We start from the raw sequence: 15,510 nt of genomic DNA on the forward strand, positions 1-15,510 counted from the left end.
GAGGAAGTCAAGCGATTGGATTTATTTTACGAATGAGGTGAACACAAACAGAAGATTCAAAATTTCATCCTGAGAATAATTGTAAAACCAGCTGATTATCCTGTGTGAGGCCTGGCGCCTTATTTTCCAAATCCATTTTGGCCTATGCAGATTTGATGACAGGCTTTCAGCCCTACGAGATCTAAGAACGCCATGGGAAAAAATGCCTCATGCATGCAATTACATCTCTACAACACATCGTTCAAAATGACAGAAACGAAGTTCTCCTTCTCCTTGCCGTTGCCTACGACAAGCGATCCTACATCACAAGTCAGCAAGTCTGCCATACAAATCAGATGCCAGAAAACTTACCCAGGCCTTTCAGCATCTCCCCTAGGTATCCAATCTCGCTCGCTATGCCGCAGATACTCGCTCGAACTCTGTTGAATACCTGCGTGCGCATATCTGTCTCGTATCTTGTGACGTCTCGGTCGTCCACCACAACCTTTTGATTGATCTTGCTCGCGAACTTGGCGAATTGTCGGCTTGCGCTCTGGGCCAGCTCTAGCACGATTGCGACTAGAAGCGCGATGGCTACCTTCACTTCCGCTGTGAGGTTCAAGTTACATTCCAAGTAACAGAAAATCGCATGTAATAATTCGTGCTGGAGGTAGTGAATGCTGGCCTTGATCTGCCGCGTAAGAAGCTTTGGACCAAGAGGAGAAATGTGGGGATTCTCGACGGACACAGGTTGTGGATGGATGAGCTGGCGGAGAGGTTCGGGGATGCTTTGGACTCTTGGAACATTTGTCAAAAGGGTTGTGGTCATCAGAAGTTTGAGTGTGGCTCGAGAGGTGCGATGTTCTCCTTCGGAAATCTAAAGGAGGTATTAGTACCTGCGAAAACTAGAGCTATCAAGCTGGAAGGGGGCATAGAAGAAGAAAAGACTTACATCGTTCTTAGATGCTTGGTACCACTGAACTATACATCTCAAAATCTTCACAGCAGGATCGCCCTTCTTCTTGCGTTCCACGAGTTCCACATACTCCCTGAGCCCAGACTCCGAGTCGATAAGTGTCTCAAGCCACGCATCGATGTCTCCAGCATGTGACTCGGCCTCGAAAAGATTGACGACTATTGGTAGCGACTCTTGCATGTGAAGTGGCTCGTCATCTTTGAACTTTTGGAAACTCCGCAAGGCCTCCTTCTTGTTGGGTATAAAGGCACAGACTTGGTAAGGTATCGGCGGTCCGAACCCAAGTGATAAATCGATGGCATACTCGGCAAGTTGATTGAGACTATTCGGAGCTATGAGTTCGCGTTGGAAAATATCGAGGGAGTTGATAGTGAGATGGGAGAAGAAAGGCTCTGAAGATGACAAATATCAGGTACTGTTCAAATATAATAGGGAGGAATAACATACGTGGGTAGAACAGAGAGGTCAATGTCTCAGGTGAGAACTGAGAGCAGCCCAATCCACGGCAGATCTGAGAACATTCCACACTGATTTCGTAGTGGTCCGATGTCCGTCTACTTCGCGAATCGGATCTATCCTCAGAAGAACTGGTTCCTGAAACCAGTCCATCAATATCTTCTGAATCCCGGTTCGCTAGTATTGCTTTCTTTTTCTTCTTATGAACCTTGCTGTCGTGTCTCGCTTTGTACACACCCGTCTTCGAGTGATAGAGATTGTACACTCGACCCGCAGACGGCGCGACAATACTACTGCCCCAGCTGAGTTCTACCTCCTGTGTTCCTGGTGTCCATGGCTCTTCGCTCCCTCGAGTCTGCAGATTGGCATATTCGCGGAGTTGTCCGATCCCCCCGTTCAGGATGTCTTCCCGGGCGTCAATCTCGTCTTCGTCATTGGAGACCGATTCGACATAATGTTCATCTGGTCCTTCGTGTGGAAGTAAGCTTTCTCATCCGCAATACAAGAGCAGCCTTATCGACGTACCTGATGTCAGCAGCCCATACAGTGCCTCCACAATCGGTATCACAACGATCTGGTCTTCGAAATCCTGGTCCGTAACAAAGACCTCATCTGCCGCTGCATCTGAAGTTGCGTCACTAGTTGGAGGGGTTCCCAACGCCCCAGCCGCATCTACGCCATTCGGCTCCGCACTTGAGTCGCTCTCCTGAGACTCATCTGCCTCGCTGGAGGAGAGACTACTCGGCCTTGAGATATGGCGAGGAGGCGATGCAGCGGCTGAAGCTGGCGGTGTTCCCAGGGCAAGATTTTCCAGGATCGGATCGAAATGACTTGATGATGATGCCCAAGAACTAGATTCTCTTGCCTTGCGAGGGGCTGAGAAGTAAGGCGTCACGCCCAAGAACGATGCAGTGGATGGATGTGACAATAGCACGCTGCCTGTCGAACATGTTGATAGTCTACTCGCGAAAGAGCTCCAGGAGTATGACGTTCGGCCGGTGTCAGATGGGGTAACTCGTCGCTCAGAGAGTTGACTCCCTAGTCGGCGAGACTGAGCTGAACGGCGGCGGCCTTGGGAAGAGTCACTAGATATGATATCGCTGGCAGATGAGCTCCCAAGAAAGACCTCCTCAGGCTCACTCGAATAGTTACCCTCGTCAAACATAGTGCCCGATCCCAAAAGAGAAAGGCGATGGCTACCGTCGAGTAGGGGTGCCGGGCGTCCCTGGAGCAAGGCTTTTGCTTATCGGTTGGCGGTGGCTTTCTTGGGCTGAATGCAAAGGTCTGGCCGAGCAGTGGTCGGTCTGCGAAAGGAGGCAGGAAGGTGATGGTGTTGATACGTCTGCCTAGGCAATACTAGGTCTGTTGAAGAATGACTCTGCCTTTGGCGACTTGGGAGAAAGTGAAGAGGAGCAAGTTTGGCCGGAGCTGACGGCCTTAACGTTACTTACATCACTCAGCCACCATCCCCTGCCGAGAAAAAAAAGGAACGAGAGACTGCAACGGCTTCACGGGGAAGCGATGCAGAAGTACGATACATCGATGCAAGATACTTTGAACAATCCATTTTTGACTACTTCGATTTCTTTGAAGGTTAAGATATTTAGTTTAGAAGGATAACACCAGTATAATATAGTGTTTGCCTCGGTCATGCTTTGCGGGAACTACGGGATGTCCACTTCGAAAGTTCAGCCAATCGATCAGGGGTACGTACCCTTAGTCAGCATCCGGTCATTTCCCCTGATGTCTCTCCTTTCTCAGATAAGTTTGATATCATATGAATCAAGATGCAAAAATAGAAACCAAAATTGCTTTCTTTCTCAGATCTATATCATAGAAATTACTAGTAGAAAATATATATTTCTTTGGAGTGTCTATATCATCTGGAGCCATAGACCGATGAGTTCGTGCACTTTCACGATAGTCACAGCAGGGTCTAGGTCGTGGTACATCCTTGACCAGTTGTTTTCTTTTTATGGCACCGGGCCGGAAAGTGGACTTCGATACGGACCTTATTTCGCAGCATGATCCTTGTACCTGTATAGCAAGCCTTAAAAGATTTGAGATCAAGCCACTATAACTACAATTCGGTTTCTCTGCTTCTTCCTTTTCTGCAAACCCAAAACCGTCAATTTACATCAAATATCAACCACAGATCTAGACCTTACTGATATGCTGGACTCCAACCTCCCCATCCTTCTCCATCGAGCTATCAATTTCCTCACCACTCATTTCACCAGCGCGTCTCCGGATCAAAGCTGTCAAACCAACCCTCTCCTGTACTAATGCAAAAGCCGCCAAATCTTCAGTGGCAGTGTGACTTCCAAACACTTGATCCATTTCTTCCAACGTCTTTCCCTTAGTCTCAGGCATACACAACCAGATGAAATTTCCTCCCGCGGCAGACCACACAGCGAAGAATACATAAGTTCCCCAACCGATGCCAGTCAGCATTGGGGGAACGACAAACACGATGACGAAGTTGTTCATCCAGTTTGCTGAGGCGCCGATCGAGGTACCCTTCGCACGGATGGAAATGGGGAAGATCTCTGCGATGAGAATCCAGGATCCTGGTCCCCAAGAATATGCGAAATTGACGATGTAGAGCCAGACGAAGACTGTTCAATGTTAATCGGTGTTACGGGCTGATACAATGAGTCAAAGTAACAAGCTATGTGTATTACAAAAAGAACTAGTTAAGGAAAGAAGGATTCTCCCCGGAGAAATCCTTTTGTGAGGGCGCCAAGGCCCGAGCGTCTGCTCACGTGACGGCTATGCCCATTTAGGGGCATAGCCACAGAATGGGTTCAACCCATCACAATCGGGATCGAGCGTGTGAGAGGAGGGGAACGTACCAACGGCAGCCCAGCCAGCAGCTGAATGAGCAGCCCAATCGTGGCCGCATGTAGCAACGATAACACCAATGATGAGTTCGCAAATAGCCATACCAGCTGAACCGGTCATCATCAAGGGCTTGCGTCCAACTCGGTCAATGACATAGATTGCTGGAATGGTAGTCATAACGTTGATGATACCAATGACTCCTGATGCAAGGAGGGATATGGTACTGCTGGTCAAGCCGAGAGATTGGAAGATCACAGAAGCGTAGTAGATGACTGGTCTCTTGTTAGTGCAAATTTGAGGGCCATGGAGATGATGTGCTTACTCGAGTCAATACCAGTCCATTGTTGGAAGAACATAACCAAACTTGCAAGAGCAACACGCTTGAAGTTATCCTTGGAGCGGAAAATATTGCTATACTGCGCGAACTCTCGTCTCCAGACGCTGTTTCCAGTAGATTTCGCCAATGAGGGAAATCGCTTGTCGAAAATTTCTCGCTCGAATTCAGCATCTGATTTGATCTCCAAGAACTCGACTTGGACTAGATAGTGATCTTCGGGAAGATTCCGAAGATATGATAGCGTCTTGAGGGCTTCTTCGTCTTTGCCTTTGTTGACGAGGAGGCGGAGTGAGTATGGCATGAAGAAGAGACCGATGCAGAGGACGACTGCTGGAATGCCTTGAATGATCATGGGTAGACGCCAAGCCAGGGCGGATTGCCCATCGCCTGTACCACCAATGTAATTGCTTCCAAACTAAAAGATATTAGGCGATAACTCAAAACTCAACCATGAATCGAGACTTACTGCACACCAATATGCGAGCATGATACCGATTGTAGTCGTGAGTTGTTGTAGTGCGATCAAGAAACTACGCATTTCTGGTGGAGATAATTCTGCGTTGTACAAAGGACTATTCGACACTTCGTCAGCTTTGCAACAACAAAATTCGCATCAAACTTACCCGGTGGCAGACAAAGTTCCAACACCAAGACCAGTGAATAGTCTTCCAGCGTACAGATACGTAGTTGAGTGAGCACCAGCTGCAAGGAAAGAACCGAGAACGACCCAGAGTGCTCCAGCGAACATGGTATGCTTTCTCGAGAACACTTCACCGAAAATACCAGCTGAGAGAGATCCGACCCAACCGCCAAGTTGAAGAACAGACGTGAGCCATCCAAGCTTGGAAGAGCTGTTATGGATTTCAGGGAAGTCTCTGATGAAAGAATTCATCACGACTGCTTGGCCAAGAACACCTTGCTGGTAACCATAAAGTAGACCACCAAATCTGTGACGTGTTAATGGGATATGGATGGAAAGTATTAGGATGACTTACGAGGCAAACATGGCGATGAAGAATACTTTCTTGTTCTTCATCAGTCCCTTCACTCCGGTATTGCCCATTTCAGCTCGCACCATGGCGGTGACGCCCTGAAGATTTTCGCCGCTGGCCATGATGAAGGCTGGCTATCGATGTAAGAACCAGTGTACAATATTGAAGATATTCCAGGAGCACTTTGACTTCGCAATTGATGTTCGAGAAGGAATGATCAGCAGAAATATAGATCAGACCAAGAGAGACCGGGCAATATATAATAACTCCAGCGGAACAAGGTATCGGTATGCGTCCTTAGAGACGTCTGTATCGCCGTCTCTGGGGTTTCCCATGCCGGGAGAGAACTTAATTCATACAACCCCGCAAATGAGAATCTAGGACGGGAAACCCTGGTGGGAGCGAATGACTCGTAAGCATCTGGCCTGGGGAAGACACCCTTTACATCATCATGGGTTGCAATATCAGGTGGAAAGAGGGAATACAGACGACGATGCGCAACTGGAAACAGGTTGTTGGGATGGTTTGGAGGGAAGTGGCTTGCTGGTGGCGTCCCCCAGATTCCCCAGAATGGGCTTTTGTTGTCTCGTGTCGAGACATCCTCCCCGCCTGCCCGCTTCCGGGGTGGGGACGATCGCGTGTCTCGGCTCGGGGACACGATACATCGATTCGAGGCAACATGAGTTCATGCGGGGACGTTGTTTAACGAGATGAAGAATAACGGTAAGTTTGGTAGGCAATTGGTCTAGATGTGGGGTAGAAAGAGAAACGTTAACGAGCTCGCCTCGTGCCGGACTCGAAACCAACCAAACCATCATGTGATAGCGCGACCTCAACGACTCAATCATTGAAATTCTGTTAAAGAAAAGATTTGCTCTGATTCAATATTCTCCAAAGATACGCAAAAATGGCGCCAAATCCCGATTGGAAAGCAACAAACACAACAATCCAAATCCTGAAGGCCGCCGAAGAAGGAAAATATGGCGTCCTCGCAACTGTCGCGTACAACATCGAGCACATCCTCGGCATGGTACGAGCAGCAGAAAAAGCTCGCTCACCTCTCATAATCCAATTCTTCCCATGGGCAATCACGTTCTCAGATGGACTCCTAATACGATCTGCAGCAGACTATGCCAAGCGAGCGAAGGTCCCAGTAGCGATACATCTCGACCATGCTCAGGATGAGAAGATGATACGGTTGGCAGCGGATACCCTACCATTTGATAGTATTATGGTCGATATGTCGCATTTTGAGAAAGAGGAGAATTTGGCGAAGACCAAGGCTTTGATGAAGTATTGTCATGAGAGGGGAGTTGCTGCCGAGGCAGAGCCAGGCAGGATCGAGGGCGGAGAAGATGGCGTGATGGATACAGAGGGGTTGGAAGGCAGTAAGACGACGATGGAAGAAGTTGATGATTTTGTGGCTACTGGTGTTGATGCTCTGGCTCCGGCAATTGGGAACATGCACGGAGAAGACCCATATGGTTCGACAGGACCGCAACTAGATTTCGAAAGGTGAGAACACTTGTGTTGAATTTCGGCCTATGCTTATTTCTATCGTGTAGGCTCAAGCAGATTCGAGCTCAAATAAATGGTAGAGTTCGGATTGCTCTTCACGGGACCAACACCTTCGAACCGGAGTTGATGAAGGAATGCATTGCTCAAGGGGTCTCCAAGATAAACGTCAACAGGTTATGCCTGGATGGTTATATGGACCACAAGAAGAGTTACGCTGGAAAATTGACGCATACGAAACTGATGGAGCAGGGAGTAGAAAAGGTAATTGAAGACACCGTGCGGTGGATGGAGATTTGTGGTTCGGCGGGAAAGGCATAGACAAAATAGATCTTTGATCAATTACCTAACGTCTACTTTGAATCCAGTGTCTTCATTTAAATGTAAATGATGTCTCCTACGATGTTGGCGTGTGAATTCCCTGGTCAGTTACCCGAACAAAGAGCGATTCAGGGGCCAACTCGCTAATTTTTTTACGCCAAATCTCAACGTCTGAAGACAAGGAGGTAGACAATTGGGAACAGATTATTCTACTGGATTTCTATACAGCGTAATTCTAGACCGTTTGAAAGTGGAAGCAAGGAAGAAGATTCAAATGGCCATACGCATGCCACCATTCGCGCAAACAACCTGCCCCGTACACCAGCCACTGTCTTCGGAGCAAAGCATTGCCACAATCCCAGCAACCTCATGAGCATACGCTGGTCACCCACCAACGAAACTTGCATCTCGAACCAAGTCCTCCTCGTCAACACCCTCGCGTACGGCAGCCAAAGGGGAATGCGAAGTCCACGGCCTCAGCCCACCACGATGCTCAGGCGGCATCCGATCCCACATGTCTGTTTTCACAGGACCTGGATTAATCGCATTGACGGTACAACGCTCCGCTAACTCTCTTGCCCATGTTCTCGTCATTGCTTCGAGTGCGGCTTTTGTCCCGCCGTAGACGGACTGGCCAGTAAATCCTTCTGTTGAAGATATGGATGAGAGGTTCACTATCCGGCCACTCCTGTCGGGTAGCAGATATGGCAAAACAGCTTGCATTAACAACAAAGGGCCTAGGACATTGATTCGATACATCCTTTCGAATTCTTCGACCTTGAATTCCTCAATGGTCGCATTGCTTGCAACGCCAGCATTGTTGATTACGATGTCAATTTGAAAAGGCTGGCTTGAAGTATGATTGAAATGACTCTTGATTGCTTCAACGAGGGAAGCCGGGCCAAAAGGAGTGCCGATATCTGCTTTGACGGATAGACACTTGACAGGGTATTGAGATTCGAGCTCTTTCCGTAATGCTTCGCAATGAGCGGCTGAGCTATCTGAGGTGAAGTTAAGTGCTATAGAAGATCCTTTGGAAGCCAAGTTGCGCGCTATCGCTGCACCAATGCCTTTCAAATCCTGTCAGCGAAAGAGTCATGTATCGAGGATTTTGATTATGGGTACAGTACCTCTTGAAGCGCCAGTAATGAGAGCCAACTTGCCTTCAAGAGGCAGTCGAGTAGAAGTATGCTGCAAAACTGTTGAGGCCACGCCGAGGCACGAGTTCAGGTTTGGGCTTTTCATTTTGTGACGCCTTGAGGAAAAGTATAGCTGAAGTGTTCAGCCAGAGCACTGCCCAAACTTGCAGAATGAAAGTTTGATGAGCAGATTGGGAAAAGCCGCGGGGCGGAATGAATCTTGCTCTCATGAAACTCATTCCTGTTCAAATTCTCATCTTGAGGTAGCCTTTCGAGGAGCCATTGTCTTTATTTGCCAACTAGATTTGCTCTTTCAAAGAGTCTCTCGCATTTCAGGCTTTTTTACGGAGATGGACTCTTGCTTGATGGGTGTGACGATGTCTCGAATGTGAGTAACGCGCCGCGTGCCGCAACTTCGTTGCTGTATGTCCTCGAGCCGATGTTACTGATGAAAAGGAACATCGGTCCGAAGTAGTGATAGCGGAATGCTCCGCGTCAGCCGCCACTTCTTTAGGTGGCTTTCTGCGAACTTGCCATCAAGTCGCAAAGGAGAGGAAGAAGACTCTCCCAGCTTAATGCCTCAGGCATCAATCGGCTCGAGGGCAATCTCCAGTTCTTCGTTCCGCTCCCCATTCCCCACTCTCCATTTCTCATCCACAGCTTGTTGCCTCGACACGAGGACATTTCCGCCGTTGCATGCCCCGGATCATACCCACGATGGCGGGGCTGCTTTTAGTGGAGCCGGCGTGTCTGAGGAAAAGTCAATATTTTAATTCCTTCCATCATGGTTGTTTCTGTCGGACATTCTTGAGGTGAGCAGGTGTTGAGGATAATGTCTTCTATTATTCAACATACACGTCTACTTCCACGTCTACAATCTGCTCACTTCTCGAACCACTTCAAACTCCTACCCCGAAAGTATACGACAACAGCCCGCAACATGGCACCTGCGCGTTAGCGGATACTGGAAGGCAAAGTGGCAGCAATTACTGGTGGAACGACGGGCATTGGACGTGCCATTGCGTTGGAATATCTGCGGCAGGGCTGCAATGTTGCGATCAACCACTTAGGCCTGCCGAAGGACGAGGTCCACAAAGACAGCTTGCTAGAAGAAGCAGCTGCTTTAAAGGCGGAGAAAGTAGAAGGCGAGACGACTTCTAAGGCAGGCGACCTTTTGGAAGTGGTTGGAGATGTCACAAAGTCAGACACTGGCACAATACTTGTGGAAAAGGCTGTGGAGAAGTGGGGAAAGCTTGATGTATTCGTGGCCAATGCTGGAGTCTTTGAGCCTGCCGATTTCCTCACGTATGCTCCTCAGAATACATTCAGAAAACAATGCTGATATATGCCTGTAGTCTCGACCACGAGCTCTTCGATCGAACCATTCGTATCAATGTCAATGGATGTTTCTACACATGTCAGGCTGCTGCAAGGCAGATGGTCAAGCAAGGCCACGGTGGCAGTATAATTGCTATATCTTCCATAAGTGCTCTTCTTGGTGGAGGCTTACAAACACATTATACTCCTATGAAGGCAGCTGTTCTGTCTATGATTCAATCGATGGCTATTTCTATGGGGAGGCACAATTTCAGGTGTAATGCCATCCTGCCGGGTACCATCAAGACCCAATTGAGTGAGGACGACATGAAGAATGATGAGAAGCGGACCTACTTGGAGCAACGGATACCAATGGGTCGGGTAGGAGATACAAAGGATATTGCTGGGCCGGCTCTATTTCTTGCTAGTGAGGAGCTTAGTCCATACTGCAACGGCACACAACTTTTGTCGGATGGTGGCATGTATGTTCACTTGCAATAATGAAATGCAAAGTTCTGAATCGTGGTTAATGTTTCTCTACTCAATTAACTTTGGCGGTGTGAAACTATGCATTGACTCTGATAATCGCGAGTTTGAGATGCTATCAGAACCCAAGACCAGAATCAAGTGTATGACCGTCGAGAGTTGTTAGATACGTATATGATCTACGATGCTGACTTTAGACAAATCTACCAAACGATTCAATGGAGATAATGCTTCCATGATAGCTTCTAGAACTGACTTTAATTGCGACGGTGCTGTGGCATCCCAATCCCCGCTTCCCCAGAAAGTCTAAATGGAGGCCAAAGCATTTTCAGCACACTTTGTCCTTGTCTCGAAATCTTCCCGTTCATCGCAAGAATCCAGCAGAACGTATCCAGATGACAAGAACGAAGGATTGTGTCATTCATGAGCGTCTTCCTTCATAAACAATGGCCTTGACTCCTGAGTTCGTGCTCTACCCGTGTGCTCACCGGCTACTCCGAGTTTGGCCAAGATCCAGAGGTGGAGAAACTCTATTTTGATCACTTGACTAACGAACATCCATCTTCTAGATATTCTCCTGGGCAGCAACTCAATGATTTCCTTCAAAGAGGACAATCGGCCTCTCCTTTCTCTTCGGCTCTCAGTATGGTCGACGAAGAGCGACCCACGACACCGCGAAAGCCTCGGAATCGCCAGTCGCGGGGGAAGGGGCTGCGAAAAACCACAGGATGGTGAAACTCTGCTCATCTTTCTTGTCTCGAATCACGGGAACTGATATTTTGATAGCATCACGTGTCGTAGAAGACATGTCAAATGCGGAGAAGAACAACCTTACTGCAAGTGAACCCTTTGCCAGAATATTGCTCCTCGAATGCTTGATTTGCTACAAAAAGCATGGCATCACTCTTGTCAATCGCATATTTGATCTTTAGTCCATTTCTAGTAAGATGAGGTCTACTGACTCGGTCATTAGGTCATCGCTGTCTGAAGGCAAATCAGACTTGTATCTATTGTGATCCCCACAAACCTCATGTGTCGGCTCGTCAGGAATCCAGGCTGGCAACCACTCCAACGGCCGAGCTACCACGACTTCCATCTATCCCGCAATGGCATAACTCACCAGAACATATCGTTCGCTATCCACCGCCACCACCAGTAACATCAGATAATACATCGGTTACTTCTATTCCTGGACCTCCTTATATACCAACACCACGCAATCGACAGAACTTCTCAGGAACCAGTCAATCGAATGAGTACTCACTAAACGGTCCGACCAACATGACTCCAGAGGCTACCAATCAACAAGTAATGTCACCGGAAATGTCAACTTATGCAGCGACTGCATTTTCTCTTGGGAGTAATGACAGCCTTGTGCCCCGCTCTGCTTCCTCTCAGCCCACTTTTAACGTTGCAATCACAAGATGGTTCGATATGCTTGTTGGAGATTCCGCTTTTGAGAGTGCTGTACCTGACATCGACGGCATTGTTGAGGGGCGCAGCAGCGTTGATACACCTCGGGAACCGGAGAGAGCTACTATTCCCTTCATCGCTTCACTCCGCGGAACACCTGAAGGAAGTGGAGCGGCTGCTGCGTCACCCATATCCACAAGCCCTCAACTATTAGAACGCAGTGCTCCGGGCTTCGACTCCAATGCGCTTGCTGAGAAGCTTCGTTGGCAATCCAGCATTATAGAGCTGCTTCCATATGAGCACTTTATTTTCAGCAATTTCGTCCAGCGCATCAGCCCGATGATGGATCTGTTCGACCCCACGCAGAATTTCTCCGCTTTCGTACCCCACCTAGCAATGCGCAATGCTGGGCTTATGAAAGCTATTCTTGCTCTTTCGGCGAGACACATCTCTCTCGTTCCGTCCGTAGCAGCAGAGCAGAGCCATGACCGAAACGATGCATTGCAATACTACAATGAGACTCTACACTATCTTTCCAAGGCTATGCAATATGACACCTTCAAGACCAGCCTCGAGTTGTTAGCAACAGTACTGATTATCTCGACCCATGAAATGCTCGATGGTTCCGGGAAAGACTGGGAGCGCCATTTACAGGGAGTTTTCTGGATTCAAAGATCTCAGGTTATCCATGGTGATTCGAAAGGCTTGAGAGCGGCTGTCTGGTGGGCCTGGCTCTGTCAAGATGTTTGGGCTGCTTTCAGGGAAAAGCGGAAAACATTCACTTTCTGGAAACCGACTCGAAATTTTACCGAAATGAGCCCGCATGAAATGGCAGCTCGATCAGTATACATCATTGCAAAAGTGGTCAACTATTGCTCTAAAGAGGAAACCGAGGCTGGCGATATTGCAGCTCGAATCGAGAGGGCAAATCAGCTGCAAGCAATGCTAGAAGAATGGGAGCGGTATCTAACTGTTGAGTTTACTCCTTTACCTTACCGAGGCGACGTATCTTCAACGGCCTTCCAACCTATCTGGATTCACCCTCCAGCCTTTGGTTAGTGATATTCTATCAGTCATATCAAGTAGGACCTTCACTAATGATACCGTAGCTGTGGCCGTGCAGCTTCATTATTCTGCACGTCTGCTGCTCTTGCTCAATAAGCCATCTAGAGGTGGCTTTGGTGGATATTTAGAACAGAGCCGGATGATTTCTAAATATGTCAACAACATCTGTGGCATTGCGCTCACATTGACAGATCACGCTTCGAGCGTGATGAGTTCTCAATGCTTATACATAGGTAGGTAATCAAACTCAAACTAAGATCTTGCAACGATGACTGATTTGTTTGTAGCGGGGATGTGCGTCCAGGACACTCGACAACGAGAAACTGTTCTCAGCATGCTAGAATCTTGTCGACAGCGAACTGGATGGCCATTGCGATCTTTGGGCGAGGAGCTGCAAGCCTTTTGGGAGTCTTCTGAAGGCTTTCCAAACGGCTGAGTATCGGATTTAGCGTCGTTCATTTGGAAGACGTTTTAGTCTGAAGCAATCACCGTCAAACCTACCTCTAGGTAGGTAGGCTGCCAACCTGGAAGGTTCGATACTCATGTGACGAGGTCAGATGTGTGTTTCGGGGTGGAGCAGTTGTCTTCTAAAGACACAATGCTTCCTTTGAAGTGGCGAATCTCGGACCCGTAATATTTCCTCTTCGCTCCAACAATTCTCATATCAAATTGCCAATTGTCGACAACTTGAAGGTCCAGTCTCCGTTCGGACAATGGCCTCAATAAGACACGAACCAATCCCTATAGACAATGGAAACTGGATCACCATGCCGAGGACAATGGACGAAAACAAAGAGCAGTATTCCGAGAAATGTCATGATGCTGCCCAGTTCCATTTGACAAAGGAAGTCAAAAGTCGAGGTCGAGTCAACAAAGGACAAAAGGTGTTTTAAGAAATCTCACAGCATGGCTCAAAGAGCATCCTTTGACGCTAACTTCATCGAATTCTCGTTTGACTAAGGAATAAATTCTGCCATTTCCTTTCATGACCCTTTGTCAGCGTTGACAAGTTTTACAATAATGGGACAAGAAGCCTAGAAATTCTTCCTCGAAATCTCAAGGGCTACATCACAATTGGCAAAGCACGCCTGCATGCCTCACGAGGTGGAGAGAAAATCTACCAGACATGATTTTGGCGAAGATTGGTCACGGAGCACAATAAACTGCTAAGATGGAGAATGTGGAAATTTGGTGTTTAATGGTTTTTTATTGCAATGAAGCGACTATATTTTGTTAGCAAGAGAGCGAGAGGGATTTACTTACCTGGAAAGGAGTCCAGCTCACATTTCCGGGGATCCATACTCTGTCAGCATTCTTATCTATAGCTCATCGTCCTTCTTTCGACTGGCTACTGCTATGGTTAGTAGGTGTGGGTTGGTTAGTTAATTATACTCATCTTCAGGGTCTTCTTTCAGGTCCGCAACTCCCTTCAGATACAGCGTCCTCTCGGTAGCGGCTGTGCGGTGTTTGTTCTTTACCACGCTGTCCTGGATCGCCTCGGATTGCGCCCGATCGTCGCAAGCCTCCCGTAGGTGCTTGGGGCGGTGGTCTAGGTGTGATGCCCCTCCTTGGCTTCCAGGACAGGTCGGGAGCTACTGGTGCTGGTCTGGATTCTACTTCCAATGGCCTCTTCCATTCCGGTCGCGCTGGTCGTGGTGGTGGTAGTCCATGCCTTGGGCTCGGCTCGGTGGCAGTCCGACGTACATGGGGGGGAGGTGGCATTGGGACCGCGACACCGACCTCGCGGTGTCTGTCCCTGCGCTGTCTGGCAGCTTCAACGTCACGAAGACGTTGCTTCTCCTCTTCCTGCGCTCGCCGTCGGACGTGCTCCAGATCCGGCCTCTCTGCATCTTGTTGTGCCTTAATGGCCTCCAACTTGTCCCAGTTGTCCAGGATGGACCCTTCAAACGGCCGCATGGGCTCCCCCTTACGATTTAGATTGGTTCCGGTAATGCCCGTCTTTCGACGGGGAGGTGGAGGGGGAGCGGGAGGGGGAGCAACATGCAGACCTAGTCGTCCGCTACCAGGTCCTGCCTGGTCGGGACGTCCAGGTCTATTGTCCTCTTCATCCACCAGTGACTCGGATGACTCGCCGTGGATGGATGCCGCGTACGAATCGCGGTTTGCTCCTCTGTGTGTTACCACAGTTTGCTGAGCAGTGTTGCCCCGGTACTTTGGAAGCCCTTCCCAGTCATTTGGTTGAGGCGTTGGGGCGGTATAGGGTCTGTTGTCTGAAGTCTTCGCGTCAGAGGTCGTGCTGTTTCTCTTCAATTTGTTGACAATTTTGGAGACAAAGTTCGTCATGGGTGCGCTGTTGCTGAAGAGTTTGTGGTTGAAGTGGTTTTGTATGTATGACGAGTTGAAGGTTGATGTTGGGTTTTCCTCTTAATAGCTGTGAGAACTTGCTGTCTTGTAGATGTATGTGTTGTGCTTCTTAGTGGTATGTTGTTCGACTGTTCTGAAGGCTTGTTTAGGACAATGGGAGTCGTCCTGCGTTGTTCATTCTCTTGTTCACAGAAGGGTTGAGGTCACTAAAACAATGCTATTGTTCTCCGACCATAAAGCTGCTTTGTCTGTTCGCTTTGTTCTCTAGAAGTACAAAGACGCATGCTTGTGCTATGAAAGAAAATGGTCACGTGTATCGAGTTGTCCTTGAGTTTGGGGATACTC

At 48.4% G+C, this 15,510-nt stretch overlaps 7 protein-coding genes across 7 annotated transcripts; 3 read left to right on the forward strand and 4 right to left on the reverse strand.

Annotated features, from left to right (window-relative positions):
- On the reverse strand, positions 1-3,002 carry LY89DRAFT_718796 (uncharacterized protein). The gene is made up of 5 exons (XM_018218446.1): positions 1,937-3,002; positions 1,403-1,879; positions 932-1,347; positions 352-856; positions 1-298 (listed from the first exon to the last, which is right to left on the reverse strand). The coding sequence occupies exons 1-5, from the start codon at positions 2,574-2,576 to the stop codon at positions 228-230; spliced, it is 2,109 nt and encodes a 702-aa protein (XP_018071480.1). The 5' UTR covers positions 2,577-3,002; the 3' UTR covers positions 1-227.
- A 566-nt stretch (positions 3,003-3,568) lies between these two features.
- On the reverse strand, positions 3,569-5,706 carry LY89DRAFT_697334 (quinate permease; the record flags this gene model as incomplete). The annotated part of the gene is made up of 6 exons (XM_018216892.1): positions 3,569-4,029; positions 4,267-4,527; positions 4,578-5,007; positions 5,059-5,164; positions 5,216-5,539; positions 5,588-5,706. 6 exons carry the CDS (start codon positions 5,704-5,706, stop codon positions 3,569-3,571), a joined length of 1,701 nt encoding a protein of 566 aa, XP_018071481.1.
- A 642-nt stretch (positions 5,707-6,348) lies between these two features.
- On the forward strand, positions 6,349-7,420 carry LY89DRAFT_616898 (tagatose 1,6-diphosphate aldolase; the record flags this gene model as incomplete). Its single annotated transcript, XM_018210779.2, has 2 exons — positions 6,349-7,099; positions 7,150-7,420. Exons 1-2 carry the CDS (start codon positions 6,492-6,494, stop codon positions 7,418-7,420), a joined length of 879 nt encoding a protein of 292 aa, XP_018071482.1. The 5' UTR covers positions 6,349-6,491.
- A 270-nt stretch (positions 7,421-7,690) lies between these two features.
- Positions 7,691-8,665, reverse strand: LY89DRAFT_697336 (NAD(P)-binding protein; the record flags this gene model as incomplete). The annotated part of the gene is made up of 3 exons (XM_018216893.1): positions 7,691-7,786; positions 7,817-8,490; positions 8,551-8,665. The coding sequence occupies 3 exons, from the start codon at positions 8,663-8,665 to the stop codon at positions 7,691-7,693; spliced, it is 885 nt and encodes a 294-aa protein (XP_018071483.1).
- Positions 8,666-9,276: 611 nt separating this feature from the next.
- Positions 9,277-10,401, forward strand: LY89DRAFT_707448 (glucose 1-dehydrogenase; the record flags this gene model as incomplete). The annotated part of the gene is made up of 3 exons (XM_018217611.1): positions 9,277-9,294; positions 9,518-9,864; positions 9,915-10,401. 3 exons carry the CDS (start codon positions 9,277-9,279, stop codon positions 10,375-10,377), a joined length of 828 nt encoding a protein of 275 aa, XP_018071484.1. The 3' UTR covers positions 10,378-10,401.
- Positions 10,402-10,926: 525 nt separating this feature from the next.
- LY89DRAFT_685078 (uncharacterized protein) lies at positions 10,927-13,341 on the forward strand. Its single transcript, XM_018215013.1, has 5 exons — positions 10,927-11,093; positions 11,149-11,198; positions 11,336-12,829; positions 12,885-13,073; positions 13,128-13,341. Exons 1-5 carry the CDS (start codon positions 11,008-11,010, stop codon positions 13,274-13,276), a joined length of 1,968 nt encoding a protein of 655 aa, XP_018071485.1. The 5' UTR covers positions 10,927-11,007; the 3' UTR covers positions 13,277-13,341.
- A 645-nt stretch (positions 13,342-13,986) lies between these two features.
- On the reverse strand, positions 13,987-15,306 carry LY89DRAFT_72644 (uncharacterized protein). Its single transcript, XM_018219056.1, has one exon. The coding sequence runs from the start codon at positions 15,142-15,144 to the stop codon at positions 14,239-14,241; it is 906 nt and encodes a 301-aa protein (XP_018071486.1). The 5' UTR covers positions 15,145-15,306; the 3' UTR covers positions 13,987-14,238.
- Positions 15,307-15,510: the final 204 nt, after the last annotated feature.

Source organism: Mollisia scopiformis (assembly GCF_001500285.1).
Source record: "Mollisia scopiformis unplaced genomic scaffold LY89scaffold_12, whole genome shotgun sequence".
NCBI classification, from domain to species: domain Eukaryota; kingdom Fungi; phylum Ascomycota; class Leotiomycetes; order Helotiales; family Mollisiaceae; genus Mollisia; species Mollisia scopiformis.

What these genes read in the sequence shown, in the direction of transcription:
- LY89DRAFT_718796 (XM_018218446.1), bottom strand. Translation starts at nt 2,576, where the DNA reads ATGTTTGACGAGGGTAACTATTCGAGTGAGCCTGAGGAGGTCTTTCTT. An exon ending in GTATGGGCTGCTGACATCAG is followed by an intron (nt 1,880 to 1,936) that starts GTACGTCGATAA and finishes TTCCACACGAAG; the next exon opens with GACCAGATGAACATTATGTC. An exon ending in ACCAAGCATCTAAGAACGAT is followed by an intron (nt 857 to 931) that starts GTAAGTCTTTTC and finishes TACCTCCTTTAG; the next exon opens with ATTTCCGAAGGAGAACATCG.
- LY89DRAFT_685078 (XM_018215013.1), top strand. Translation starts at nt 11,008, where the DNA reads ATGGTCGACGAAGAGCGACCCACGACACCGCGAAAGCCTCGGAATCGC. An exon ending in CTGCGAAAAACCACAGGATG is followed by an intron (nt 11,094 to 11,148) that starts GTGAAACTCTGC and finishes ATATTTTGATAG; the next exon opens with CATCACGTGTCGTAGAAGAC. An exon ending in TTCTCAATGCTTATACATAG is followed by an intron (nt 13,074 to 13,127) that starts GTAGGTAATCAA and finishes ATTTGTTTGTAG; the next exon opens with CGGGGATGTGCGTCCAGGAC.
- LY89DRAFT_72644 (XM_018219056.1), bottom strand. Translation starts at nt 15,144, where the DNA reads ATGACGAACTTTGTCTCCAAAATTGTCAACAAATTGAAGAGAAACAGC.